A 27,738-nucleotide genomic window follows, 5' to 3' on the forward strand; every position below is an offset into this window, starting at 1 on the left:
ACGTAAAACAAACTCATACTAAGGATACAGGTTAATAAAACCTACATAGACAAACGCAGACAGTAAGTTTTTCATAACTTATCTAATAATAACGTATGTTATCGTCACATGACAAATGTCTAGACAATGTTTTTGTACACGTAATGACAAAATAATGTGTGTAGGCAGGTACTTAGGCGGCCACCAGACCAACTGCATCGCAGCTACTGGACGTAGTCATAATATTCAATCCATATAGCGTATATTGACTGCAGTCTTGTAAAGAATGGGTGAGCCATGCTTCGGCACGAATCGGTCCTGTAATTTTGGTACTTATATAGAGCAAACCAGGGTTGTTACGGATGCAAAAATTTTTACTTTCACGGAGGCAGATGCGGATGCCGATTATTAGAAGTTCACAACCGTGGATGCGGACGCGAATATTCGTAACACCCCTGGTGATAACATACAAATATTTCCTCTTCACTATACCGAAATATCGTGATGTGTAAGGTGTCTTGAGTTGCTAATTTACTGTTTTTGCACCATGCTAACTTTGCTCTGCGGTTTGATTCAGAAATTCCGAGGCTCGAAGTCCGTGGGTTTACCTACTGTTAACAATTACATACATACTTAATGTACATTTAGGTATTGTATAACTAATACTAAACAGCTTCGTGTTTTGTCGGGTTTTATACATCAATGGTTTTGTCTCATATTAAAAATACGACGAAAACATACTATGCGATAAATTTGTGTTATTTTTTAGAGAATTTAACTTTGTTTTATAATATAATATGTATGTTCTTTAAAAACTTTGTGAACTACCTATACGCAATTTTTTATACGAAGATAATCATCCAAATTCCTACGTCTCCCGCCTTGTGCGAGACGAGAGAGAGTGCCAGACTCATACTGACTAAAAACCATCCTGTCCCTACTCCTGCGTTTCGAGCCGGGGCCTCGGTAAACCGGCTAGGCAGTCCGCAGCTCCGAAACTTCATGCACTAAGTTGTCATTGTCAACACCTCTTTTCTGATTAATATTAAAAAAATAAAAAACAAAAAGAAATATTATTTGACGGTAAAATGACGTTCGATGACGTCACATACTTTAAACCCGAAAATCTTGAAAAAAACATCAGATTTTTTAATATTTCGGAAAAAGTGAACTAATATTACTTGGTTTTAAGTTATAATCGTAATTAATTTACGTTTAAACTAGGTAAAAGCGCTTATAAATAGACTATAGTTTGCTGTGAATAGTTACCGTTACGAGTAAAGTAACAAGTTATTGAGCAACAGATTACAAGATATGCTTTATCAATATCCGTAAGTACACTGTAGGCATCGTATGAGGCGTTCTGTTGACAAGTTCCAAGCGACTGTTTCTATACATACATTATACGTCTATATCTACCGGCCGGCGTTCGTAATCCCACCAGTGTTAGTTTGCCCACCAAGCCGGTAGCACCACAGACTCACAAAACCAGTTGTAAGTACCGGTTTACTATACCAAACTCTCTCTTTTCTACAAAATAACTTAAAAAAATCTGTATATAACCTTCTGTTCCTTGATTTAAAGTATAATGCATCAATTACAATGTTTTTTTCTGAAAGTCCTTGGTTTTTTTCAATAGAAACAGTCTGTGCTAAATATAAACTCATTTGTTAGCGTTCATGAATTTTATTCATTGTTAAACAGTTTTATCCAGGTCTATTGAATTTAAATTGATTGATTTTTTCTATTACTTTTATGGAATGGCCTTGAGTAGAATAGTTTTGGAGTTGTCCATGGAAATGGGAGAATTTTCTAGAAGTTTCTTTGAAATTTTTAATAGTGATTGTTTGTGTAGTGTATTTGTGTGTGACGAAGTGAGTATGTTTCAGAGACATGCCGAAATACGTGTTCCACTACTTTAATGGCAAGGGTTTGGGAGAGCCAGTGCGTCTGCTGCTGGCTTTCGGAGATGAAGGGTTTGAAGACCACCGAGTAGCCTTCAACGACTGGCCGGAGTTCAAGCCAAGTAAGTAAAAAATTGGAATTTTTTGAGTTTTTTTGGTTATACGTTATTTAGGGTATTGTTTGAAAACGACAATTTTGTTAAAATTATTTTTAGTGACTTTAAAATTTTATTCGATATTTTTTATTTCCACTTTGTAAAGAGATAAATATACCTAATATCGAGCAACTTTCTGTTGAATTTTTTAACGAAAATCGACTTTAGAATCGTTTATATGCGAAATCAGACACGAACAAACTGAAAGATAGCAAAAAAATATATATTATACGTGTTCAAATATTCGCAAAAAATTCCCAAGCACTCATGCTACACCTGCAGTTTTTGCACCTTATGTGGTAACTATTAAAGATAACAAAAGATAAGAAAGTATAATATCTTTGTTTGTCACTTACACAGATAAGTTTCACCTGATTTTCATGTATTTGTACGTTAGTTGTCATATATCTGATTAGATAAAGCTATTCAATAGACTGATGATAAATTACTTAACTAAGTACGTATAATATTAATTCGGCATGTTTTGTGTTACCGAATCAATCACGCTCGAAAATTGTGATTTATTATCAATTTTTATTTAGCATGTATCGATGGGTTGATAAAAAAATATATGTTATTGTAGTTAGAATTTATTGTAAAAAATCTGAGCCATTAATTTAAGACAAGTTTTGGACAAATAAAAAACTGTCTTCTTTATTAACGAAAAGAGAAAATGAAGATTTATAATTATGCCATTTTAAATGAATAAGTATTAATATATCAAATGGATAGGCTAATTGATCTAAACGACATTTTTTTGCGAAATTGAGTTATATTTGGTAATATTGGCCAAATTCGAAATCAGTGAATTTTTTCCGTCAAATGTGTGAACGTCGCTTCGATCGATTAGCCTTTCAACCGTCGATAATTACTCTAACAAAAATTTTAAAAAGGTTTTTAGTAGTGACAATGATAAGTCGTCTTACAATATTGATAATATCCTCTTTCCCAGAGACCCCCTTCGGTCAGATGCCACTCCTGGAGTTTGACGGCAAACAGTACGCCCAGAGTCTGTCCCTCGCTCGCTACCTCGGCAAGAAGTACGGCCTGGCGGGAGAGTCCCTCGAGGATGCACTGGAGATCGACCAGAACGTCGACCTCATCAACGACCTTCGTGCGAGTAAGTGTCACAAGTTGATACTGTTTTTGTAGCTAAATAGGGGAATAATCACTCTCCATAGTTGTATGATATGAACCTCTAGCATGGCTTGAAACCAGTCGAGTTCCTCGTCAAATAATTACGTGAGTAATCCGAAAAATATAATAATTAACTCCATAGTGGTTATCCAAGATATGATTATCTTCTTACAAGATTGTCACAAAATGTACAGATTCCACCATTTTGTGGTATTTCTGTGGTAGCCATTTTGGGTCCCATTTCAAGCCAAATTCATAATCTTATAAGTTGATGAAATCGTCAACGACCTATCGGTCGTTCGTCGTCGATCTGTAATGATTGAGCCAGACTATATTACCAAATATAAATTTTCTGTATCGATCTAGTAACCTGCTTAAGTTACGAATATTTTAGGATCATGTCAAACATAACTTCAATCTCCATTTTCTCTTTTAAGACTTCAATGTTTGTTTTTTTCTACAGAGGCTGCAATTGCATCGTACGAGAAGGATGAGGCTGTGAAGGAGAAGAAGTATGCCGAGTTCAACAAGGATGTGTTCCCCAACTTGCTGGAGAAACTGAACGAGATCATCACTAAGAACAACGGCCACATCGCTCTTGGAAAGGTAAACATGAATAACCTGTTAATCAGCTAGCACTCCTATTATACCGTGAAAGAAGTGAGAGAGACACAGCTACTGATGTTTTTATATTAATTAGTGTCATGGACTGATTTGATAGTACTCATCATTACTATTGTTTAAATCTAAGAAGTAGTGAAAGGTTTATTTTTTGTTGAATATGAAAGGGAGACCTTTGTTCAACAGATGATCAAGTTAACGAAATATTTTTGGGCAAAATATTTTGGCTAAATTCGTTTTTTGTCATAGACACATTTACACTACATTTTAATAACCACTTTTCATAGTTTATCACTTGTTCGCGTATTATCTTCTTTCTTAGCTGTTCTTGTATCTGTATCTTCTGTTTTAGCTGACCTGGGGAGACTTCGTGTTCGCGGGTATGTTCGACTACATCAAGCACTTGCTGGTCGTGCCTGACTTGGAGAAGAAGTACCCAGCATTCCAGAAGGTCGTTGACGCCGTGTACACCATACCCAAGGTGAAGACCTACGCTGATGCTGTAGGGCCCACGGAGTTCTAAGTTTAAGACTAAAGAGATTGCATTTTATTCGATGGCTGCTTGTTGGCGTGAATTTATTTTACTGCACCGTCTGAAGAATATAATAATGTACCAAGATTTGAGTTGTTGAGAAGAGACAGGGTCTTGTCATTCGGTACAAATGTATTAATTTCGATCTATGTGCAGCACGGTTCCGATTGTTGTAATGTTTAATGTTATAGTTTAAGCACTCGTATATTATTTTTAATTAAATAACTAAGAATTTTATGTTTTCTTTTCATTTATTTTGTTCTAAACCCCCCTTGAAGTATGCGTAGTGGTGACTGCATTTACAGTTGCAGCTCAAGTGTAAATAATTGTGAGTTTTGGACAGTACTATAAAATTCGGTTAGTCTGGATTTGATACCCATTAACCAATTGACCACCATGGCGCTTGTATTCGTTTGTTAAAAATCTCTTCAATTACTAGATAGAAGTTTAATAAACGGAATAATTTTACTATCGAGTACAAAGATTCTGCTACTAGCCCCTTCACAAAGTGTCCAGTCGAACTATTAGAAAAATGCTTACTTTCTGATATTCCTATAGGATTAGAAAAGTAAAGTGCCTCTTAAGTGTGTGAGAGCCATGATTCGGCACGAATGGGCCGGCTCGACAGGAGTGACAGACGGCTCGGCCTAAAAAACGGCGTCAGAAAACCGACGCTTGCGTTGTGTAATTAGTCCCCTTCCCAATACCCGATTCCCAAACAACCCTTAAATTCCTAACCCCTAAAAGGCCATTAATGCACTTGTAACGCCCCTGGTGTTTCGGGTGTCTATGGGCGGCGGCGATTGCTTACCATCACTTTACTCAGGTGATCCGTCCGCTCGTTTACCGGCTTATAACATAAAAAAGATAAGTTTTCAGCAGTCATGAGCAAAAAAGCAAGTCATAAAAATGACCACACAAACGCAGAATATTATCAATGAAATGGAAAGCAATGAATTGCAATCAATTGATAAATAAAACAACAAATACTGTTATCACGTTATGGTGCGATACAACACAAGTGGGTACCAGATATCGTTATATTATTGGAGCCGAAGGTCACTGAATCACCATCCGAGTCCAATGACTGGCACAATTCTGAACAACAAGTTTTTGCCTAGTCATTGATGTTATGTGACTTCTATATTTTTATGTTATCTATTAGTTGTGTGATGTTATGAATTTGTCTGTGTCATGGTCCGATTATGGAAACACGCGAATGTTTTTAATTCGCTTGTGGTTTTGGATTAGTAGTGCTTACCTATTATTGGTACCTCATTTAGATGTTTTTATAAGAATTTTGACGTGTATGTGCTCTTTTGTAGCCCTTTAGATACAAAATAAATTTAGTTAATTTCCTTTCGATATATTCCGTTTTAGGAACACATTTAATACTATCTATATTAATTACTACCGGGGCTGCGGACTACCTAGCGGGTTTACCGGGGATCCGACTCGATAATCAGGAGTAGGAACGGGGTGGTTTTTAGTCAGTAAGAGTCTGGCATGCCTTCTCGCCTCGCCCAAGGCGGAAGAAGTCATGGGATAACTTTCTCTCCTCCAAAAAAATCTATGCTTACTACGAAGAATGATCTCACATACAATAATATACCTATAATATCGAGTAATTTTTTCAATGTAAATAGATCCTATCACTACCACGTAAAGAACAACCGTATTTATATCCACATTAAAATCAAGTAGATCACGATGATTTGTAAAATTTTCAGTACGTGTGTGTGCAAGTTTTGGAGTACTTAGATAAAGTTTATCAAGCCGGCGAACATAGTATGTGATGACTATAGGACTGGTGGGTATATCTACCGGTAGTCGGTCGTTAGCGCATCAGTGTTAGCTCGGTCGCCCAGCCAGTTACAAGCCCCTAAGAAGTAAGTCCTATTCATATTTGTTTAGTGTATGTCTTCAATGTTATTGGAATTCAAATTGTATGTCCTAGTGTTTTTAGATTACTTTTCATTGTATCCTATATTATTATTGGCCCTTTTTCCTTTCGATCAATTGGTCAATTCTGATGTTTAGTGTTTGTATTCAATGTTGTTGAAATTTAAACTGTATGTCCTAGTGTTTTTAGACTAATTTTCATTGTATCCTATATTTTTATTGGTCCTTTTTCCTTTCAATCAATCGGTTAATCAAGAGTATTGATCAATTCTGTAGTTTAGTGTTTATCTTCAATGTTATTGGAATTCAAACTGTATGTCCTTGTGTTTTTAGGGTACATTTCACTGTATCCTACTAGCCATATTTTACTAGCCCCTTTTTCCTTTCAATCAATCGGTTAACTAAGAGTATTATTATCGGTTTTTTCATACGTTTATTGACTTACTACCAAAAATAATGTCTGTATGTAAACATATTTGTTGAGTAGTGTGGTGTTGTATTACATTTTGATAGAAAATCGATACGAAGCTTTGGTTCTGTGGCTTTGAATGATTTATTTGTTTGCTCATTTTGTTTCAAGTTATTTATAAAGTTACAATATTCTAGTTTGAAAGTGTTAGATAATTTGGTTTAGTTTACTGGTTTTTTGTGTTTTTTGATTTAAAATTAATTTTGGTAAAATAAAATACAGAATAATTTTCAGTGTATTTTTATCTGTATTTAGATTTAATAACTATGTATTCAAACAATTATGATTTTACAACAATGCCGATCTGTTTTATTTAGAAAATAGATTCTATTTGTTTTTTTTTTATTTATCCGGTGCTCACATACCTACCGTTGTTTTGTTTTCAACACTGTCCTTAAGGCATTAGCGTAGTTTTTTAAGATGTCTCTAAAAGTTATTCTCTGTTAACTTGTTAAGAAAATTAAGTAACGATTGACGAAAAAAATATTATTCAACTTTTAAATATTTTTTATACCAGCCTATATTTTCCTGTTCATAGTTTCAGAATAAACAATATGCCGAAGTACGTGGTCCACTATTTCAATGGGAAGGGGTTGGGCGAACCCATTCGTCTCTTGCTGGCTTATGGAGGCGAGGGCTTTGAAGACCATCGCATCGCTGGCAAGGATTGGCCAGAATTCAAGAAAAGTAAGTACCACCTTTTATCAATTGTTATTAATACTTTGACTGCCAACAAAAATCTGTTGAAGGCAAATCCTCCGCTAGCGCCGGTCATTTTTGCTCCCCATGGCGTTTAATGTGTTAAGTGAGATAGCTGCGCGAAAGAAAAATACATAGGGGCCTATGTATTTTTTTCATGCCTGTCATATCTCTAAAACCGTCTCCTGATTCTGAAAAATACTGAAAACCGCATTAACACCGGTTCAGTTAACGCGGCATAATTGCGTACAAACATGATTATGTTCGTACACTACGTACAGGTCAAAATGCGAACCTCTTTTTTTTAAGTCGGTTAAAAATAGTATTGAATTATTAGGTCAATAGAAAAACAAAGTATTGTGTAATCTGAAGGGTGCTGATTAGATATCGTATTGATAGTAACAGCAATCACTTGGAGTGAAGATAGTTAAAACATATATATTTTTAAGGATCTATAATTTATGATTTATGTATTAACTGTTTCGAAATAACTTTTCAAATAAATCAAGTTTTTTTTTACGTAATAAGCCGGTAAACGAGCAGACGGATCACCTGATGGTAAGCAATCGCCGATGCTGATGTAAACCCGTTTTTTTTTTTATTTCAGATACTCCCTTTGGACAAATGCCTTATATAGAATTTGACGGCAAGACGTACGCTCAGAGCACTTCCATCTGCCGTTACCTTGGCAACAAGTACGGGCTGGCTGGAGACACCCCAGAGGAAGCTCTGGAGATCGACCAGCTCGTGGATCTCCTCGTCGATTTCCGTCTCAGTAAGTGTCACAGTTCGATATTCTTTGGAATGTTCTATTTTTATTAAATACTAGCTGGCCCGGCAAACTTCGTACCACCTCAAACATTTTTTTCTCACCTTTTAAACCTTCCCTGGACTTCCACAAATAATTCAAGACCAAAATTTGCCAAATCGGTCCAGCCGTTCTCGAGTTTTAGCGAGACTAACGAACAGCAATTGAATTTTATATATAGAGACTAGCGACTGGTGACTCGTCCCTGCTTCGCCTGGGTCGTAAAGTAATCGAAACGAGAGAGCGTCCGGTGCTCTGATTGGCCGGATTGAATAAACCAACCAATCAGAGCGACGAACGCGCTTTCCTTTTGATTACTTTAAACGTAGAGTAAACTCGTACTAAGGGTACTGGTATCTGACTAAAGTTTTCTTTACACTTTACAATTTACTTTATTTTATAGAGGCTGCAGCCGTAACTTATGAAAAGGATGAGAAACTGAAAGAGCAGAGGTTTGAAGAATATAGTAAAGACGTGTTCCCTGAACATTTGGACAGATTCAAAAACCTCATTGAGAAGAACAACGGACACTTTGCTCTTGGAAAGGTACGATATTTAACACATTGAACGCCGTGACCGACGTTAGCGGAGGATTTGCTTTCAACAGTTTTCTATTGGCAGTCAAAGACTTAAAGACCGGCAACGGCAATGCACGCCACACCATTTTATCTGTACAATTCGACTGTACGGTTGAATCGTAAGGTGTGTAGGCTGTCGGATTTTTGGGGGTCAGGAATTTAAGGGTTGTTGTTCGGGAATCGGGGATTGGGATGGTTGGGAAGGGGGGAATTGGACCTCCGGTAACCTCACTCACACAACGAAACACAACACAAGCGTTGTTTCACGTCGGTTTTCTGTGAGGCCGTGGTATCACTCCGGTCGAGCCGGCCCATTCGTGCCGAAGCATGGCTCTCCCACACTTAAAATTTCTTCATGTATATTCATATTTTGTAAAGATGTTTAATCAATTATGTCTTTCTTTTTTACAGTTAACATGGGCTGATTTCTACTTTGCTGGATTTTTCGCCTCTTTGAAGTTCATGGTGAGGATTCCTGACTTGGAGAAGAAGTACCCAGCGTTCCAGAAAGTTCTAGACCACGTCTACTCAATCCCGAAGGTCAAGGCATACGCTGATGCTGTAGGCCCTACAGAATTCTAATTTTAAGACCTACAATAGAATATGTTTAAAATTATTTAAGACGTTTGTAGATGTACCTAATGTAAATTAACTAAAAATCACGGTTTACTTACGTAAATCAATGGAGAAACGCTCTACTAGTTCCGAGACACGACGACGTCACAAAGTTCACTCGTTAGGCTGTATGACGTCATCACGTCTGCGCACGTTGCTCATGATGTAGAATCCCTCTGTGACTCGAAACTAGTTGAGCTTTTCTCAATTAATTTACTTGGGTAAACAGTGATTTTTGTATGATGTTGATTTAATGTAAGTTCGCTAAAAGCACTGTTGCACATTAACTAAGATTAATTAAAGATTGATGTGCGGCTAGTGCCTATGAAAAACAGACACTCCAATTTTATTTATTAACAGTCTAGACTAGACAAGAGTACTAAGTAGATAATATATGTACATTTCAGTTGTAAAGTAGGTAATTAAACAATATCGCATAACAATTATTTATTTATACCTGCGTGATGTTTTGATACGTTATGTACATTACACAAGTAGATCCGTTATCTACGTTATTACGGTATGATAGTAGTATTTACTATGTATGTAAGTGCCTTCTAGGCACAGACACAGTGCTGCCATCTAGGCAGCAAATGTTTAACTATGACAGTTGATACTTTTAGGTTAATTTCAAAATGCAGCTAGTAGACTCTATTGTTGCATACATACAATCAATATTGAGGAGTTTGTTTGTCAATTTCAGATTAGTTTAAAGTGTAGGAGACCGTGTTAGAGAAAATCTAACACGAGTGGCATGGCTCGACTGAAGTGGTACCACGAATTCACAGAAAGCCGATGTGAAATACATAGGTTTTTTTTTATAATTATTTACTGTAAAAAATAGCTGAACATAGGCTAATCTTTATAATGAAGTCTTTACATTTGTACCTATTAACCACGAATAGTTTTAACGTAGGTATTTCTACTCTTAAAACATATTCTAAAAAATGTTTTATAATAAAATATCTCTTTAGCAAAGAAAATACCAATGTAACGACCCCACCGATTTATTTGACCAATTATTTCGGTTCACATCCAATGACTAACCCACACGATCTAGATTACGTACATCATCACCCAAAATTCATCTTTATTTCAAGGCCTGAAGATAGATTTTCGTTTATAACTTCTTTGAAGAGATAATTCACTTGACGTCACTATGCAATGACTTGCGTTTTATGATTGACGTCATGATATGATCGTCGTTGGAGTCCGATAGTTATCGGTAGAATCAAGGACCGATGTAAAAGTAAATGAGGTCCAAAGTGGACCAATTCTAAAATATAAAGAATTACAGGTCCAGAAAGGACGAAAATAGCGATTGTGTCACCAAAAGTTTATAAGATGAAACGTCTGAATGAAGGGCATGCTGGGTAGTGACTAAAATTAAGTTTTTTTTTTAATAAACTTTGGTTCGCATTTGGAATTTCTCCTGTGTGCATGGGTACGGTTAAAAACATACAAGATCACATACATGACACCCAGGCCCGAAGCAACAATTTGTGGATTACATACACTAAGAGTCGCTCCGTGCGGGATTCGACCCCTATACGTTGCAAGGCAGTTGTCAAGATTATAGGTACCCCAATCAATCAGATTTTGATGATATTATGTTACAATCAAAGCTATCAATATTTTTATTCTTATCGCGTTACTATCTGTTATCATGAAGCTACAAGAATACTTTAGTATAAATGTACCTATCTAAGATACTAAACGTATCAGTATTTTAGCAACGTTCCTTCTAGTTTGTGTGTTTTTATGTTCTATATCAAATAAACAGTAAGTACATAGATATTTATTTCGCTTGAAATGATTATATTTATCAGGACGTCAAATATTTATAATAAGGACGCTTAGGACGCCCATCCAAAGCGTGTACACATGTACCATTTCAATCGAGCCGGCCGCAGCCCATTCGAGCCGAAGAATGGCTCTCCCACACTTATGAATTTCTAGAGCTTTTGTATTCTTACAGAATCATGCCGAAATATGTGTTCCACTACTTTAACATGAACGGCCTGGGCGAGTCAGTTCGTCTACTGCTGGCTTATGGCGGCGAGGGGTTCGAAGACCATCGAGTAAATGTGGAAGACTGACCGGCTTTTAAACCTAGTAAGTTATGGTTATATTATATCTTTCGTGAGACATACTATATCATTATGTTTTTCGGCTTATTTGCGTAAAGTAGCAGCGCGACAGTCGCCGCGTCGTCTTGTATGACTATGAGCCTCTAGCATGGCTTGAATCTAGTCGAGTTCCTCGTCAAACAGTCACGTGGGTAAGTCGAAAAACATAATAATTAATTGAATGTTGTATCATCATGTCACATGTTTACTATTAACATGTGTTGGAGTAAAAATATTCGACAAAAAATGTTGTAAAAATGTTTTCTATTAATTATTGTCTTTCGTGGGATTCTTGATACAAGTATGTTATCGATGAGTATCAATCAGTCTTGATATTGATTACGATAAGAACTTTGATCTATTTAAATGTTATGTCAAACAGAGTTGTATCAATGAAATATGCTACTAAGATGATATTTATCCTTTTTTTATGGTTAAAGCCGGTAAACGAACCAACGGATCACCTGATGGTAAGCAATCAACGCCGCACATGTACCAGAGGCGTTACAAGTGCCTTGCCAGCCTTTAGGAGGTTAGGAATTTATGGGTTGTTTTGGGGAATCGGGGATTGGGAACGGTAAACGGGCCTCCGGTGAAAAATGATTATCTAACAACTTCATCTTCAGGAAATCTTATTCCATCTTTTTCATTTTCCAGAAACTCCCTTTGGACAGATGCCAGTTCTAGAGTTTGATGGCAAGCAGTATGCTCAGAGTCTAGCCTTAGCTCGGTACTTGGGCCACAAGTACGGTCTGGCTGGAGAGACCCTCGAGGATAACCTGGAGATCGACCAGAACGTCTACCTCATCAACGATCTTCGTACGAGTGAGTAATATACTTTTTTTTTTTTTTTTTTTTACATTTAATGGGTCGACGTTTGACCGCTATCTCACCTGATGGTAAGTGATGATGCGGCCTACGGTGGAGCACGTCTGCCCATAAGCAACCCATTCACTCGGGCCTTGAAGACACCCAGGTTATACCCATCAGGAAACACAGACTCCGGCAAGGAGTTCCACTCCCTAGCAGTTCGCACAAGGAAGCTTGAAGCGAAGCGCTTCGTGCGAGTTGGTGGGATATCTACCATGAAGCGGTGACGCCTCGCCGATTGTCTTGTGGTTCGATGATGAAAAGGACTAGGGGAATCAAGTTGTGCAATTCCCCCGCACACTCTCCGAAATGTATCCGGTAAAAAACGGAAAGGCTTGCGACCTTGCGCCTGTGTTCAAGGCTTTGAAGCCGGGCCTCCACAAGCGCATCATCGTTGATGAGCTTCTTGGCACGCCTTTCAATGTGTTCGAGCGCATCTAGCTGGCATTTAGCCGAGCCGTCCCAAAGGTGAGAACAGTACTCCATACATGACCGAACCTGCGCTTGGTACAGGCTCAGCAGTTGTTTCGGTGTGAAGTACCGTCTCACCTTCGAGAGGATACCCAACTTCCTACCAGCCAGATGCGCCTTCGACTCTATATAAGAGCCGAAGTTTAGCGTTGGCGATAGAGTTACGCCAAGAAGCTCTAGATGATCCGATATTGGAACGGATACATTTCGGAAAGTAGGAGCCAGCGGAAATTGACTCCGTTTGGCAGAGAATAGACACGCCTGGGTTTTGGTAGCGTTGAACTTGACCAAGTTGGCGTCACCCCAATCGGAGACCGCCTTCAAGGACGAGTTCAACCGTTCGACCATGGATTCTCTTAGAGACTGGATCTGTGTTCCGCTAGTCCGCGCATCGGACACATACCTTTCAACAACTGTGCTGTCATCTGCATACCCAAAGATACCGGGCTTAAGCAGGTCGTTGATGTGCAGCAAAAAGAGCGTTGCTGAAAGTACTGACCCCTGAGGGACTCCGGCGTTGATACCAAATTGGTCAGACGAGCAGCCATCGATGACTACTCGAATTGACCGATCCCTCAGGAAGTCTGCAATCCATCTGCACAGATCAGCGGGAAGTCCATATGCAGGAAGCTTGCCGATAAGGCTGTCGTGCCAAACCCTGTCAAAGGCCTTCGATATATCGAGAGAGACCGCTATTGCCTCCCCGTGCTTCTCGATGGCCTCGCTCCAAATGTGGGTGGCATACGCAAGAAGGTCCCCAGTGGATCGGTTGCGGCGAAACCCATACTGCTGATCGCTGAGGAGGTCGTTACCTTCAAGGTATGCCAGGACCGAGATTGGTCGGTAATTGTTAGGGTCGGCACGACTACCTTTTTGGGCACAGGCTGCACGTTGGCCAGCTTCCATGCAACCGGCACTTGACCAGTCTCCAAGGAAAGTCGAAACAGGCGTGTCAGGATTGGAGACAACTCAGGCGCACAGGTTTTTAAAACCACGGCCGGAATTCCGTCGGGGCCACTGGCCTTGTTCACGTCGAGATTACGCAACGTCTTATACACCTCCTTCTGTCGGATGCGAATTTTCGACATTTTCGTCTCGCATACGTTATTTAGAGAAGGAGGTATAGCGCCACCAGTATCAAGACGTGAAGATTCCGCAAATAGAGAAGCAAACAGGTTTGCCTTCTCTACCGCGGTGTGTGCCAGCGTCCCGTTAGGCCCCAGGAGAGGTGGGAGTGAAGGGCGGCAGAAGTTCGATTCAACCGCCTTGGCCAGGGACCAGAATGCTTTACTACCCGCTGGGTAAGAAGCCAGTTTGTTCCCTATTCGGCCAATGTGGTTGAACCGGGCCATCCGTAATGCCTTTTTGCATGACTTGGCAGCCCTGTTATAGGCTCTCTTCCTCTGAAGAGTGTCGTCAGCCTTACGACGCCTGGCATCCGCCCATGCCAAGTATGCCGCATGCTTTCGCGCTTCAGCACGTCTGCAGTCGGCATCGAACCATGGACGAGTCCCACCGAAAGATGTCGCGTCCGAGAATGGAATGTAGTATTCCATGCCCTGACGCAACACCCCTGTTATGGCATCCGCACAAGCTGACGGGTCTTCAGTAGAGAAGCAGACAGGCCGCCAAGGATAGGTTGCAAAAAAGGATCGCATCCCATCCCAATCTGCTGACTTGTACCGCCACATCCGCCGAGATCCTCTGGGACAAGGATCCGGTGGGGAGTACGTGGATACGGATTTCACCAGACAGTGGTCAGAGCTACCCAAGGGTGAAGATACTGACACCGAGTAGCTGTCTGGATCAGTTGTCAGCAGAAGGTCTAAGCAGTTGGCAGTGTGCGAGTCGACATCGGGCACCCTTGTGGCCTCCTGGACCAGCTGGGTCAGGCCTAGCGTTAGCGCAAGCTTACGCATTTCCCTCCCAGCATGGTCAGTGCACTGGTATGGGAACAGCCACTCCTGGTGATGGGCGTTAAAGTCCCCCAGTAACACCAACTGGGCCGAAGGGTACCTCTGCCGAGCCGCATCCGCCGTCTCCACAAGGTGCTGCGCTAATCTGGTCGTCTCCAAATCTCCGCTGTGCGACCGGTAGACACAGGCATAGAGGATTTTCTCTATGCCTGTGTCCACCAGTATCCACAAGGTTGAAAAACTGGGGTCCTCAAAGTTTCGGAGACGCCGGTAACAGACGCCGTCTTGGACGTATAGGCATACGCCTGCACGGGGAACGAAATTGTGCTCCAGAGAAAAGCCTGGGTAGTTCAGGTATGATACGTCCGACGGACATCTGATCTGGGTCTCCGAGAGAAACAAGAGCGTTGGGTTCTCGGTCTCCAGATGGTGATGGACCGCAATGAGATTTGAGTGCAAGCCTCGGATGTTGGAGAGGTGCACTTTGAGGGAGAGGGAGTGCAGCCGCTGTTGAACCCTTTTCTTAGCTCTCGTTTTCATAGTCGTAAATAAGTTGCTGAGAGGATGGCAGTGAAATGTTCCTCCACACAGGCGACCCCAGACGCGCACTGCAGTTAGCCACATCAATGGGAGGCCAGCCTGGAGACTGCGGGGACGCCCGAGCCCCCCCACGTAAATCCATCGGGCCCTCTCTTCCGGTCGCCAACCGGCACGATGGCGTATACGTGGAATTTTTCGCTAGATGGCGGGGCAGCCTTTCACGTGTGGCTAGCACGCTAATTGGGCCCCCAACTATCTGCGGTCGGCCAGCGGTGCACCGTGCCTCGGATCCCGCTACCCTCCGCGACTGGCCACCCGATGCAGCCACACCAGCGCGCGCCAGATCGGTCTACCCATAGTGGAACAAACATTTCGACCCATCCTCTCGTACGGCGTCACCGAGCATCGTGGCGGAACACGGCTAGGCCGCTTGGCGACACGGTTTTGCTCGGTGGGTGGTTATAATGCCGTCGGCCGAAACCTACCACCTGAGTGTCACCTGTTTAGCACCACCCAGAGGCCACGTGTAGGGGTTCAGTTTTTTAAGGGTGCTCTCCTACGGACGAGGGTGACTCAGCCTCCAAAATACACAGAAATTATAAATATTTTATCTATACCGTATATTAATACGTGATGCAAAAACTTTGGACCGCTTTTTACGAAAATTGCGCGGACGTAGGAGCATAAAATTTGGTACACTTATAGTTTATGTGTAGGAGAAGTACAGACCGCTAATATTTTTCAAAAATAATGCTTATAAAGTACATTAAATCAATAAATAAAACATTACACACACATGCATAGTATCTGATCGTACTTGACAAAACGTCAAAATCAATAGACATTGCGATGATATTCTCACGTCTCATATGAATAGAGTTTAAATAAAAGAGTTTGTTTGAGTTTGAGTTAAATAATTATCCTTGAACGTATGTTAAGTGGTATTGTAAATTAAATCGTATATGGTCGAATTTCGACCACTAGGCGACCACTAGTTTCTATAATTTTATTATAACTTTCGTGAACAAACACGTAACTGTTTAACGTGTGTCGCGGAATGCTGCTCATGAAAATGAGCTTCTAGCATGGCTTGAAACTAGTGGAGTTCCTCGACAAACAGTTATGTGAGTAAGCCAATAACATAATAATTAACTTTATTCCCATTTTGGATTTTGAAAAAATGAAAAATGGGAATTTTAGTATAAAATGTTTCATAGAAACAAAGCTACAGAACAGAATAATACAATATGAGCCTTGTTAAAACTAGCAAAAGTACCATTAGGGAAACCTTGAGAGGTGAGACTATTATTCCTCAGACAATATTTAAATTAGTGAAATAATTTCTGTTGTTCACATATTACAGTGGGATCGTCAGCATGTTACGAGAAGGACGAAGTGGTTAAGGAGCAGAAATATAAAGAATACTCCGCGGGAGCCTTCCCAGACTATCTGGAAAAACTAAACAACATCATCGTTAAGAATAATGGTTACGTCGCTCTAGGAAAGGTAAACATAATACAATGTAAAATCAATAAAGAAGATGGACAATTTGCTATAATAAGCGCCTGTTTCACAACGTCTGAATTAAGATCGTAATATGTATGAACTATCTGTCACATAAGTTTATCGGGAATTAAATGAAGGTGGTGAAACAGGCGCTAAGACTATTATAGGAAATAGTATTCGAGAAAAGGATGGTACGGCCGCGCCGCTTTTTTGAAGAAAAGAAGGATTCTAGTTTGTTTCTCACGATATTTTCTCTACCTATATGCATAATGCATTAAAACCATCGGCTTAAGGTAAATGTCTACAAACTCGCATCGTACGCATCGCACGCGTCGTCGCATATAATTATGATGTAGGCAATGCTGATGATGCGGTCCGTACGATGTGGATCAGTGGACGCAATTGTATGAGTTTTTATATAAGGCAAACTAGGTAACTAATAAGGCTAAAATCCGTTGCGTACGATGCGTGTGATGCGCACTATACGGGTCTATGGACGCTTACCTTTAACTACCGAAAAATAACATTGATAGGTTGTGACGTAAATGATCAACGATCGATGGGGTGTTGCTCAGTGTTACTAATATCAATTATCTTTGTCCCATTACAGCTGACATGGGCTGACTTCATGTTCGCGGGTCTGTATGACCATATGAAGGGAATGATGCGCATGCCTGACCTTGGACAGAAGTACCCAGCTTTGCAGCAGGTTAAGGACAGAGTGTACTCCTTTCCCAAAGTCAAGGCTTATGCTGATGCCGTAGCTGCTAAGCTAAACTCGTAATTTTAGTATTATAAGTCTGGGTTCTAAAAATTGTTTAATATTTTTGGTTAAGTAAAAATATTGTGTAAGAAAAGTTAGTTAGCAAGCCACAGAAAGAAATATTTTTTAATAAAAGAAAAGGGTCAGTGTTTTTAAAAAAAATGTGATAAAGTATAAAAATAGTTAATTTAAGCATTGGTACTATTCGTTTAAGACAATATCTTTTCTCTTTTTTTTTGGTTAGTAAGTTTTCAAATTTATTTACGTTGAAATGTAAATAAATAAATGTCTTCTAATTCATAGTTTTTTATTTATGTTAAAGTGTTTCTCAAGCATGAGGGCACAGGTTTTGAACCTGGCGAGATCAAATGAAAAACTCAGGGGTTCCTCAATTCAAATTATGGTTAGTTCCTCAATTCAAATTATGATTTCTGGTTATTTTCTTTTAGTTATAAATCCCCTATCCGCATTAACCAAACGTGAGTCCTTAGCTCTATAAGAAGAACTTTTATCGGCAGTATGACAATTACAAGTTGATGATTTTAAAATAACTTAGAATAGTCTCAATATATATTTTTTATACCTGGACGGTGGCAAGTAAGCACACGACCCACCTGATGGTAAGTGGTTACCGTGGCCTATGAACGCTTGCAACACTTGAGGCATTACATGCGCTTTGTCGACCCTTAAGAAACCTATTTACTTCCTTCTTGAAGTACCCCATATTGTACAGTTCACATCAAATTACTACCAACACGTGTTAGATTACACGTATATCTGATCTACAAAAATCATCTTTATTTCAAAACCTAAAGATTGGTTTTCGTGTAGCAAACATTATTAAGTACATAATATTGCGCAATACTGTGTAGTTTAGAGTTAAATGAGATAATTATTTTAACGTCACTACCTACGAGTATGTGATGACTAGTGATTTCTGATTGTGATCTCATCTCTATGCCTATCGCTCGAGTCCGCACGTTATCGGTAGAATCCGGGGTACTTACAAAGTTTTTTGTTTGTTGAGGTGGATAATTAGAAAACATAATATTTACAGACTGCCTCGTTGGTCGAGTGGCCGCAAATGCGACTACCAGAAAAGGGGTCTCGGGTTCGATTCCCGGGTCGAGCAAAATATTACTGAGTTTTTTTCGGTTTTACGAAAATTTCTCACGGAAACTGGAATTGTGACCAGTATATGGCAATAAGCTCACCCCCTATTATATGGAACTTATAACACAAATGGTGAAAAGTGGGTGTACATTGTATAGTGGCATTACGTGCACCTCTGCCTATCCATTCGGGAATATAAGGCGTGTCGTTGCATAATATTAACAAGAAACGTTTGATGACAAGTGTCATAACAGTCACAAGAGCTGCCAAAGTAGGTCTGGTGCCTACTCCAGAACTGAGAACCACATGATATTTTCATCAGAAAGAAAACATGCATAATATGTTTTTCTTTCCATCAATGAAAATTAAAATAGGGAAAACCGCGACTGAAACTCTAGTAATAAAATAGGTACATGAATGACGGTGCATGTGGTGAACTTATCAATCAATCAATCACAATATTTCTAGTCTTATCGATTTACTACTTGTGATCATGACTATAACAATATTTTAGTATAAATGTTCCTGTTTGTGATACTAAACGTATCAGTGGTTTAGCAACGTTCGTTAGACGATCTAGAACTTGAAAGTGTACCTACTTTATTCTATATCTACTAAAGTGTAAGTATTTATTCTCTTGAAACTAAAAAAAATCTTAATATAGGGCCATACATTTTGTTAAATGTGAGAAAAAAAGCATTACTTTTTTCATGGACCAATTTATTTATTAGTCCTTAAAAAGTTCTTCTTATAGGTCGTTTCTTTTATTAGTATTTTCTGATTTTCTATTTTTGTTATTATTTAAGTAACTCTTTTTCTCTATTTGACCTTCATCCATTCACCATTGTTGGACATCTGTCATTGCATTGTGCATCTTTGATGATGGTGGCCGACTTTCGTATTTAACCATCTACGGCCACCTTCTTAATGTCTCCATTTATAGTAAGAAAACTTTTTAGAGGTCAAGAGAAACAAAATTCTTTGATCTAATTGTTACAAAATGCAATTTCTTCCAGAATCATGCCGAAATACGTATTCCACTACTTTCCGATAAAGGCTTTAGGCGAGTCGGTTCGATTACTGCTGGCATATGGCGGCGAGGGGTTCGAAGACCATCGGATCGATTTCGAAGACTGGCCGGCTTTTAAACCAAGTAAGTTTAATGAAGAGATTTTTAAAAAAAACATAATCATAGAACTAAATGGAAACTATCGTTTTCTTTTTCTTCTCCTCTAAAGATATCTTCTGATTTATTTCGTTGCGGGATCCAAGACAGTCATTTATGTCCCTGAGACGCGCCGGACTTCAGTCTTTCGGTGTTTTCATGGTTGTATCTACTGTAGATTTTGGCTTACAGCAATTGCACCGGTTATGCGAGGTAGTCCCAATAAAAAAAAGACGACAGTTAAGAGAGAGAGATACATTTAGTTAGGAATACTTTGAAGACATATTCTCATCATACCAGCCGCAAGTCGTCCATTGCCAAACCCGTCGGCTGCCAAGCATTAGGTAGTGACTTTCAGATCGACCAGTTGGAAGCTACTTGCAGCCAATAACATTTTGGAACAGTGTGTATAAGTTTAAATCATCTCTTTATCACGTTGAACATGTTAAGAGTAAAATCATCCATAGTTGCTCTATCTAAGTGTAGATTTTTTGGAGTAATTAGCAAGAAAGTCTTTAATCACTCATTTAAGAAATTAGCCAGACTTCTTACCACTGTTTTTAAATTATTATTATCAATGAGAACCGCGATATAGTGTGCCTATTTATGTTTTTATACAAATAAATAATTAGATATTTCTTATTACTACTCGTAAGTTTTCCTAAAGAGACTATAATACGATTAAACAGGTGATAAGTGGTGAGATGATGATTTGCTATTTTATTTATTGGTGAATGAATGAATGAATTTGGTAAATATTGTGGCGAAATATTTAATGAAAAGAGATTTTGATAACATATCTGGAATGAATGAGTTTCAAATTCACAATATTAGCGAATTTTATTCAAACAGCAAGTACCGTACGCTTTACTACTTTCATCTGTAGAGCACAAAAACAAAAATGTTGATAAAAATTGCACGAAACCTTCCATTATTTGAAATTCTTACCGATATTTGTCTTTTAAAGCAGATTTATACGAATGGGAACTTCTATTAACCCGTTTTATGGCCGGAACGTAGATCTACCTAATGTATTTTCTATTGTGTCTCATATACCGGTAGATGATAGGCACTAGATAACTTCATTATACTTTTAGCCAAGTGATTAATTTGGAAAGTTCAGCTCAAAAGACAAATTATTCTTCTTCATTTCCCAGATACTCCCTTTGGACAGATGCCAGTTCTAGAGTTTGATGGCAAGCAGTACGCTCAGAGTCTAGCCATAGCTCGGTACTTGGGCCACAAGTACGGTCTGGCTGGAGAGACCCTCGAGGATAACCTGGAGATCGACCAGAACGTCTACCTCATCAATGATCTGCGTACCAGTGAGTAACATACACAGAAATTACAAATCTTTTATTTTTAAATTAGAACTTAAGACGGGATATTTACCATGTTTATTTATGTCTATGAGTTTCCGATATTTTGGCACTGTTGCAAGCGCCATGATCACGGATGAACTGGTATATGGATATGTATAGGAAACTCATAGACACAAATAAACATGGTAAATATTCCGTCTTAAGTTCTAATTTTATTGTTACTGACATGGTCACTACCATGTCAGTTTAAAAACTTATATCTTTTTATGGATTTAAAAATAAGTAAGTTTTTAGTATATAAAACGTTTACTAAAAACAAAGTTACAGAACAGAATACAATATGAGCTTGCAAAAACTAGCAAAAAGTACCTTACCTTAAGATTTATTATTCCTTAGACGATATTAAAATTAGTGAAATAATTTTTGGTTGTTCACATTACAGTGGGATCGTCAGCATGTTACGAAAAGGACGAAGTCATTAAGGAGCAGAAATATAAAGAATACTCCGCGGGAGCCTTCCCAGACTATCTACAAAAACTAAACAACATCATCGTTAAGAATAATGGTTACGTCGCTCTAGGAAAGGTAAATATAATACAATGTAAAATCAATAAAGAACATGGACAATTTGCTATAATAAGCGCCTGTTTCACAACGTTTGAATTAAAATCGTTATTTGTATGAGCTATCTGTCACACAAGTTTATCGGGAATTTATTTGAAGGTGGTGAAACAGGCGCTAAGACTATTACAGGAAATTGTATTCGAGAAAAGGATGGTACGGCCGCGCCGCTTTTTTGAAGAAAAGAAGGATTCTAGTTTGTTTCTCACGATATTTTCTCTACCTATATGCATAATGCATTAAAACCATCGGCTTAAGGTAAATGTCTACAAACTCGCATCGTACGCATCGCACGCGTCGTCGCATATAATTATGATGTAGGCAATGCTGATGATGCGGTCCGTACGATGTGGATCAGTGGACGCAATTGTATGAGTTTTTATATAAGGCAAACTAGGTAACTAATAAGGCTAAAATCCGTTGCGTACGATGTGTACGATACGTACGGTACGGGCCTGTAGACGCTTACCTTTAACTACCGAAAAATAACATTGATAGGTTGTGACGTAAATGATCAACGATCGATGGGGTGTTACTCAGTGTTACTAATATCAATTTTCTTTGTCCCATTACAGCTGACATGGGCTGACTTCATGTTCGCGGGTCTGTATGACCATATGAAGGGAATGATGCGCATGCCTGATCTTGGAGAGAACTACCCAGCCTTGCAGCAGGTTAAGGACAGAGTATACTCCTTTCCTAAAGTCAAGGCTTACGCTGATGCCGTAGCTGCTAAGTTAAACTCGTAGTTTTAGGATTAAAAGTCTGGGTTCTTGAGATTGTATAATATATTTAGTTAAGTAAAAAGATTGTGCAAGAAAAGTTAAGTTAAGCAAGCCACAGAAAGAAATATTTTTTTAATAAAAGAAAAGGGACAGTGTTTAAAAAATGTGATTAAGTATAAAAATACTTAATTTAAGCATAGGTACTATTAGTTAAGACAATATCGTTTCTCCTTTTTTTTTTAGTTAGTAAGTTTTCAAATTCCTTTATGTTGAAATGTAAATAAATAAATCTTTTCTAATTAATATTTTTTTTATTTCCCCATTTATGGATGTTAAGGCGCTTGTAAAGTATGAGGGCACAGGTTCAAAACATAGCAGTAGCACACGGCCCACCTGATGGTAAGTGGTAACCGTGGCCTATGAACGCTTGCAATACTTGAGGCATTACATGCGCTATGCCGACTATTAAGAAACCTATTTACTTCCTTCTTGAAGTAGTTGAAGTACCCCATATTGTACAGTTCACATCAAATTACTACCAACACGTTCGTGTTAGATTACACGTATATCTGATCTACAAAAATCATCTTTATTTCAAAACCTAAAGATTGGTTTTCGTATAACAAACATTAATACATAATATTGCGCAATACTGTGTAGTTTAGAGTTAATCGAGATAATTATTTTAACGTCACTACCTACGAGTATGTGATGACTAGTGATTTCTGATTGTGACCTCATCTCTACGCCTATCGCTCGAGTCCGCACGTTATCGGTAGAATCCGGGGTACTTACAAAGTTTTTTGTTTGTTGAGGTGGATAATTAGAAAACATAATATTTACAGACTGCCTCGTTGGTCGAGTGGCCGCAAATGCGACTACCAGAAAAGGGGTCTCGGGTTCGATTCCCGGGTCGAGCAAAATATTACTGAGTTTTTTTCGGTTTTACGAAAATTTCTCACGGAAACTGGAATTGTGACCAGTATATGGCAATAAGCTCACCCCCTATTATATGGAACTTATAACACAAATGGTGAAAAGTGGGTGTACATTGTATAGTGGCATTACGTGCACCTCTGCCTATCCATTCGGGAATATAAGGCGTGTCGTTGCATAATATTAACAAGAAACGTTTGATGACAAGTGTCATAACAGTCACAAGAGCTGCCAAAGTAGGTCTGGTGCCTACTCCAGAACTGAGAACCACATGATATTTTCATCAGAAAGAAAACATGCATAATATGTTTTTCTTTCCATCAATGAAAATTAAAATAGGGAAAACCGCGACTGAAACTCTAGTAATAAAATAGGTACATGAATGACGGTGCATGTGGTGAACTTATCAATCAATCAATCACAATATTTCTAGTCTTATCGATTTACTACTTGTGATCATGACTATAACAATATTTTAGTATAAATGTTCCTGTTTGTGATACTAAACGTATCAGTGGTTTAGCAACGTTCGTTAGACGATCTAGAACTTGAAAGTGTACCTACTTTATTCTATATCTACTAAAGTGTAAGTATTTATTCTCTTGAAACTAAAAAAAATCTTAATATAGGGCCATACATTTTGTTAAATGTGAGAAAAAAAGCATTACTTTTTTCATGGACCAATTTATTTATTAGTCCTTAAAAAAGTTCTTCTTATAGGTCGTTTCTTTTATTAGTATTTTCTGATTTTCTATTTTTGTTATTATTTAAGTAACTCTTTTTCTCTATTTGACCTTCATCCATTCACCATTGTTGGACATCTGTCATTGCATTGTGCATCTTTGATGATGGTGGCCGACTTTCGTATTTAACCATCTACGGCCACCTTCTTAATGTCTCCATTTATAGTAAGAAAACTTTTTAGAGGTCAAGAGAAACAAAATTCTTTGATCTAATTGTTACAAAATGCAATTTCTTCCAGAATCATGCCGAAATACGTATTCCACTACTTTCCGATAAAGGCTTTAGGCGAGTCGGTTCGATTACTGCTGGCATATGGCGGCGAGGGGTTCGAAGACCATCGGATCGATTTCGAAGACTGGCCGGCTTTTAAACCAAGTAAGTTTATTGAAGAGTATTATTAACAAACATAAACGTAGAAGTGGAAACTATCTATTTCTTCTCTAATAACATCTTCTAAATTATTGCGTTGCGGGATCCAAGACAGTCATTCATGGCCCTGAGGCGCGCCGGACTTTAGTGTTTCGGTGTTTTCATGGTTGTATCTACTGTATATCTTGGCTTAAAAAAAAAACAAACGATAGTTGAGATTCATACATTTAAATAAGAATACTTTGAAGACGTATTCTCATCGTATCAGCCGCAAGTCGTTCATTGCCAAACCCGTAGGCTGCCAGGCATTAGGCAGTGACTTCCAGTTCGACTATTTGGAAGCTACTTGTATCTAGCAGCATTTAGCGACCTTGTGTATAAGTTTAAATCATCTCTTCATCACGTTGAACATGTTAAGAGTAAAATCATCCATAGTTGCTCGTTCTAAAATGTACATTTCTATGGAGTAGAACTAACAAGAAAATCTTTAATCACTCATAAAGAAATTAGCCAGACTTCTTTTTGTTTTTAAATTATTATTATTAATGAAAACCCAGATACAGGGTGCCTATTTTATCAATCTGTATCGGTACCTACATTTGTATGTTTTTATACAAGTAAAAGATTAGATATTACTTTTTACTAAGTTTTCCTACAAATATTATAAAACGATTGAATTATTACAGATAAGTGGTGAGATGATGATTTACCACTTTATTTATTAGTGAATGAATTTGGTAAAATATTGCGGCGAAAATGTTTGTATTTAATGAAACGAGATTTGATAACATATCTTGAATGAATGAGTTTTAAATTCACAATAGCGAGCTATAGGTATTTTTTTTTTATTTCAACTGCAAGTACTTATTTTATGCTCAAAAGAAAAATTCTTCTTAATTTTCCAGAAACTCCCTTCGGACAGATGCCAGTTCTAGAGTTTGATGGCAAGCAGTATGCACAGAGTCTAGCCTTAGCTCGGTACTTGGGCCACAAGTACGGTCTGGCTGGAGAGACCCTCGAGGATAACCTGGAGATCGACCAGAACGTCTACCTCATCAACGATCTGCGTACGAGTGAGTCGCAATTGTATTTAGTCTTTTTTTATTTTAAAAAAAGAAAAGGTTATTATTATAAGTAGTGTATTATAAGCTTTTTCCGCGTTATATGTACTTTCTTGTAGAGGTAGGGCACAGTGGGTCTCCTCCTTCTGCGAAGCAGTCATGCTAGCTAAGTAGAAGGCGGAGCGCGTGAGGGAACGATCCTCCTCACGCCCCAGCCGCCGCAGAAGACACTCCGGGCGTCGAGGATCGCGTGACGATCTCCGGCCACCGTAAGTGCGGATCTGCGGACGGCGAGCAAGGGTAGCTCGTCGCCCGACCACAACCAAACCCTCACAGAGCCAGACCACCACAGATGGGGTCCAGTAGGGCTGATGCCTGATCCGGAGCTGCGGACAACGTAAAAGGTTACCGGGGCTCCGGCTCAAAGCAAGAGAAGGAACGGGGTGGTTTTTAGTCAGTAAGAGTCTGACACTCCCTCCCGCCTCACCCAAGGCGGGAGAAGTCATTGGATGATTATCCCCCTCAAAAAAAAGGGCACAGTGGGTGCACCCCACTCAAATTTGGAGCAGCCCGACTGGGAAAGGACCTCCGCCGTACAGAAGACCGCAGCCAAATAACACTGTTTCGACAGTATTGTGTTTCTGGGGTGGCGACTTTGGTCAGCAGTGGCTGCAGTATTTGTAATAGTCGGCTCTCTATTAGACTCAATATCGATGAAGTCTCGAAAAACGAGCATTCTCTAAATGCTGATATCTTTGGGAGAAGCGTAATATGCTGCTAGAGACACACTAAAAATTAGATTCATTATTATTCCTTTAGAAAAAATATTTTAAAATTAATGAAAGAATATATTTTCTAACTACAGAGGCTGCGTCAGCAAATTATGAAAAGGATGAAGCCATTAAGGAGCAGAAATATAAAGAGTTCTCTGAAGGAGTTTTCCCGGACTCCTTAGAGAGGCTAAACGCTCTCATCGTTAAGAACAATGGTTACGTCGCTTTAGGAAAGGTACAGAACACAAAATCTACTTCTAGTGATATCCGTATTCAGATTTTAAATATTCTTCCATACAATGCTCTGGTATATTTTATTGCAAGTATAGTCCACTGACACATATTATAATGATCACTTATTTATTCACTTTCAAACTAAGTTTTCCACTTCACTTGACTATTTTTCTCTTACCTTACCCTCACTCTTACCTATTTGATGAAGTTTTAGATTCAAACAGTCACCGATAGATGGCGTAACAAGAACTCCTGTAGCGAATACATGTTTCTTTATCCTATTGCAGTTGACATGGGCTGACTTCATGTTTGCGGGTCTATTTGACTACTTGAGCGCTATGATGCGCATGCCTGATCTTGGAGAGAAGTATCCAGCCCTACAGCAGGTTAAGGACAGAGTATACTCTATTCCTAAAGTCAAGGCTTACTCTGATGCAGTTACTGCTTAAAAAAGTTTTTGGAATACCTACAGTTAATGTAAGCATAGTTTAAGAAAAACACCTCCATTTTTTATACCAAGCTTAGTTTAGTCTAGAAATAAATGTTTAATTTATGTACGTTTTAATTTAATTTCCAAAATAAATATATCTATACTTATAAAGGAAAATCTAAAGAAATTACCATCAAATATCATTACGCGGAATAATACGTACACTAACGCCATCTACGTCTTTGTTAAAATTGTTGTCAAATTCAACTGTTTACATCGACTGTCATGACATCAATAGATGGCGTAACCATGACTTTTTTCTTTTAAGTCAACGAAGTTTTATTAGAAGGAATATTGCTTTATTTTTGTAGCTATACCTTATGCGCTATAACAAGGTGCGGCTGACAGATTCAGTAACGTTTCGTATCACTCTTGAAAGTTGCTGCGATTTAAAAATTACGCCTTAATATTTTAGCTGTATCACATTCGTATTATGTTAAATCATTCGGAAGCGTAGTTAATTAAATTAAAACCAACCGGAATGTTCTAGTATTTAATTAAAATCTAATGAAATGAAAAATAAAGTAAAGTGTTATGCGTATAACGTAAAGCCATAGTCGTGTTTAGTGATGGGATGTACGGCTACGATGG

The 27,738-nt window shown here is 38.7% G+C and overlaps 3 protein-coding genes across 7 annotated transcripts; all 3 read left to right on the top strand.

The window, feature by feature from the left end:
• The first annotated feature begins 1,278 nt into the window (after positions 1–1,278).
• On the top strand, positions 1,279–4,565 carry LOC118271777 (glutathione S-transferase 2). 2 transcript variants are annotated; one of them, XM_050693840.1, is made up of 5 exons: positions 1,279–1,310; positions 1,869–2,005; positions 2,991–3,158; positions 3,639–3,781; positions 4,149–4,565. In XM_050693840.1, the coding sequence occupies exons 1-5, from the start codon at positions 1,294–1,296 to the stop codon at positions 4,317–4,319; spliced, it is 636 nt and encodes a 211-aa protein (XP_050549797.1). In that variant the 5' UTR covers positions 1,279–1,293; the 3' UTR covers positions 4,320–4,565. The 2 variants fall into 2 exon arrangements, with proteins under 2 accessions (XP_050549797.1, XP_050549798.1); XM_050693841.1 differs by lacking the exon at positions 1,279–1,310 and adding an exon at positions 1,317–1,473.
• Positions 4,566–6,058: 1,493 nt separating this feature from the next.
• LOC118271633 (uncharacterized) lies at positions 6,059–17,890 on the top strand. Its single transcript, XM_050693815.1, is given in 9 exon segments — positions 6,059–6,217; positions 7,238–7,386; positions 8,006–8,173; positions 8,610–8,752; positions 9,196–9,362; positions 11,378–11,514; positions 12,186–12,353; positions 16,689–16,831; positions 17,442–17,890. Coding segments are annotated over 8 exon segments (1,233 nt in total). The 5' UTR covers positions 6,059–6,217; positions 7,238–7,253; the 3' UTR covers positions 17,616–17,890.
• LOC118271634 (glutathione S-transferase 2-like) lies at positions 17,865–27,214 on the top strand. 4 transcript variants are annotated; one of them, XM_050693843.1, is made up of 5 exons: positions 17,865–17,997; positions 19,724–19,860; positions 21,030–21,197; positions 21,637–21,779; positions 22,391–22,761. In XM_050693843.1, the coding sequence occupies exons 2-5, from the start codon at positions 19,728–19,730 to the stop codon at positions 22,562–22,564; spliced, it is 618 nt and encodes a 205-aa protein (XP_050549800.1). In that variant the 5' UTR covers positions 17,865–17,997; positions 19,724–19,727; the 3' UTR covers positions 22,565–22,761. The 4 variants fall into 4 exon arrangements, with proteins under 4 accessions (XP_050549800.1, XP_050549799.1, XP_050549802.1 ...); XM_050693842.1 differs by lacking the exon at positions 17,865–17,997 and adding an exon at positions 18,650–19,328 and having other exon boundaries at positions 22,391–22,759; XM_050693845.1 differs by lacking the exons at positions 17,865–17,997; positions 19,724–19,860; positions 21,030–21,197; positions 21,637–21,779; positions 22,391–22,761 and adding exons at positions 18,890–19,328; positions 24,459–24,595; positions 25,495–25,662; positions 26,516–26,658; positions 26,945–27,214.
• The last annotated feature ends 524 nt before the right edge of the window (positions 27,215–27,738 follow it).

This window comes from Spodoptera frugiperda, chromosome 5 (assembly GCF_023101765.2).
Source record: "Spodoptera frugiperda isolate SF20-4 chromosome 5, AGI-APGP_CSIRO_Sfru_2.0, whole genome shotgun sequence".
Classification (NCBI taxonomy): domain Eukaryota; kingdom Metazoa; phylum Arthropoda; class Insecta; order Lepidoptera; family Noctuidae; genus Spodoptera; species Spodoptera frugiperda.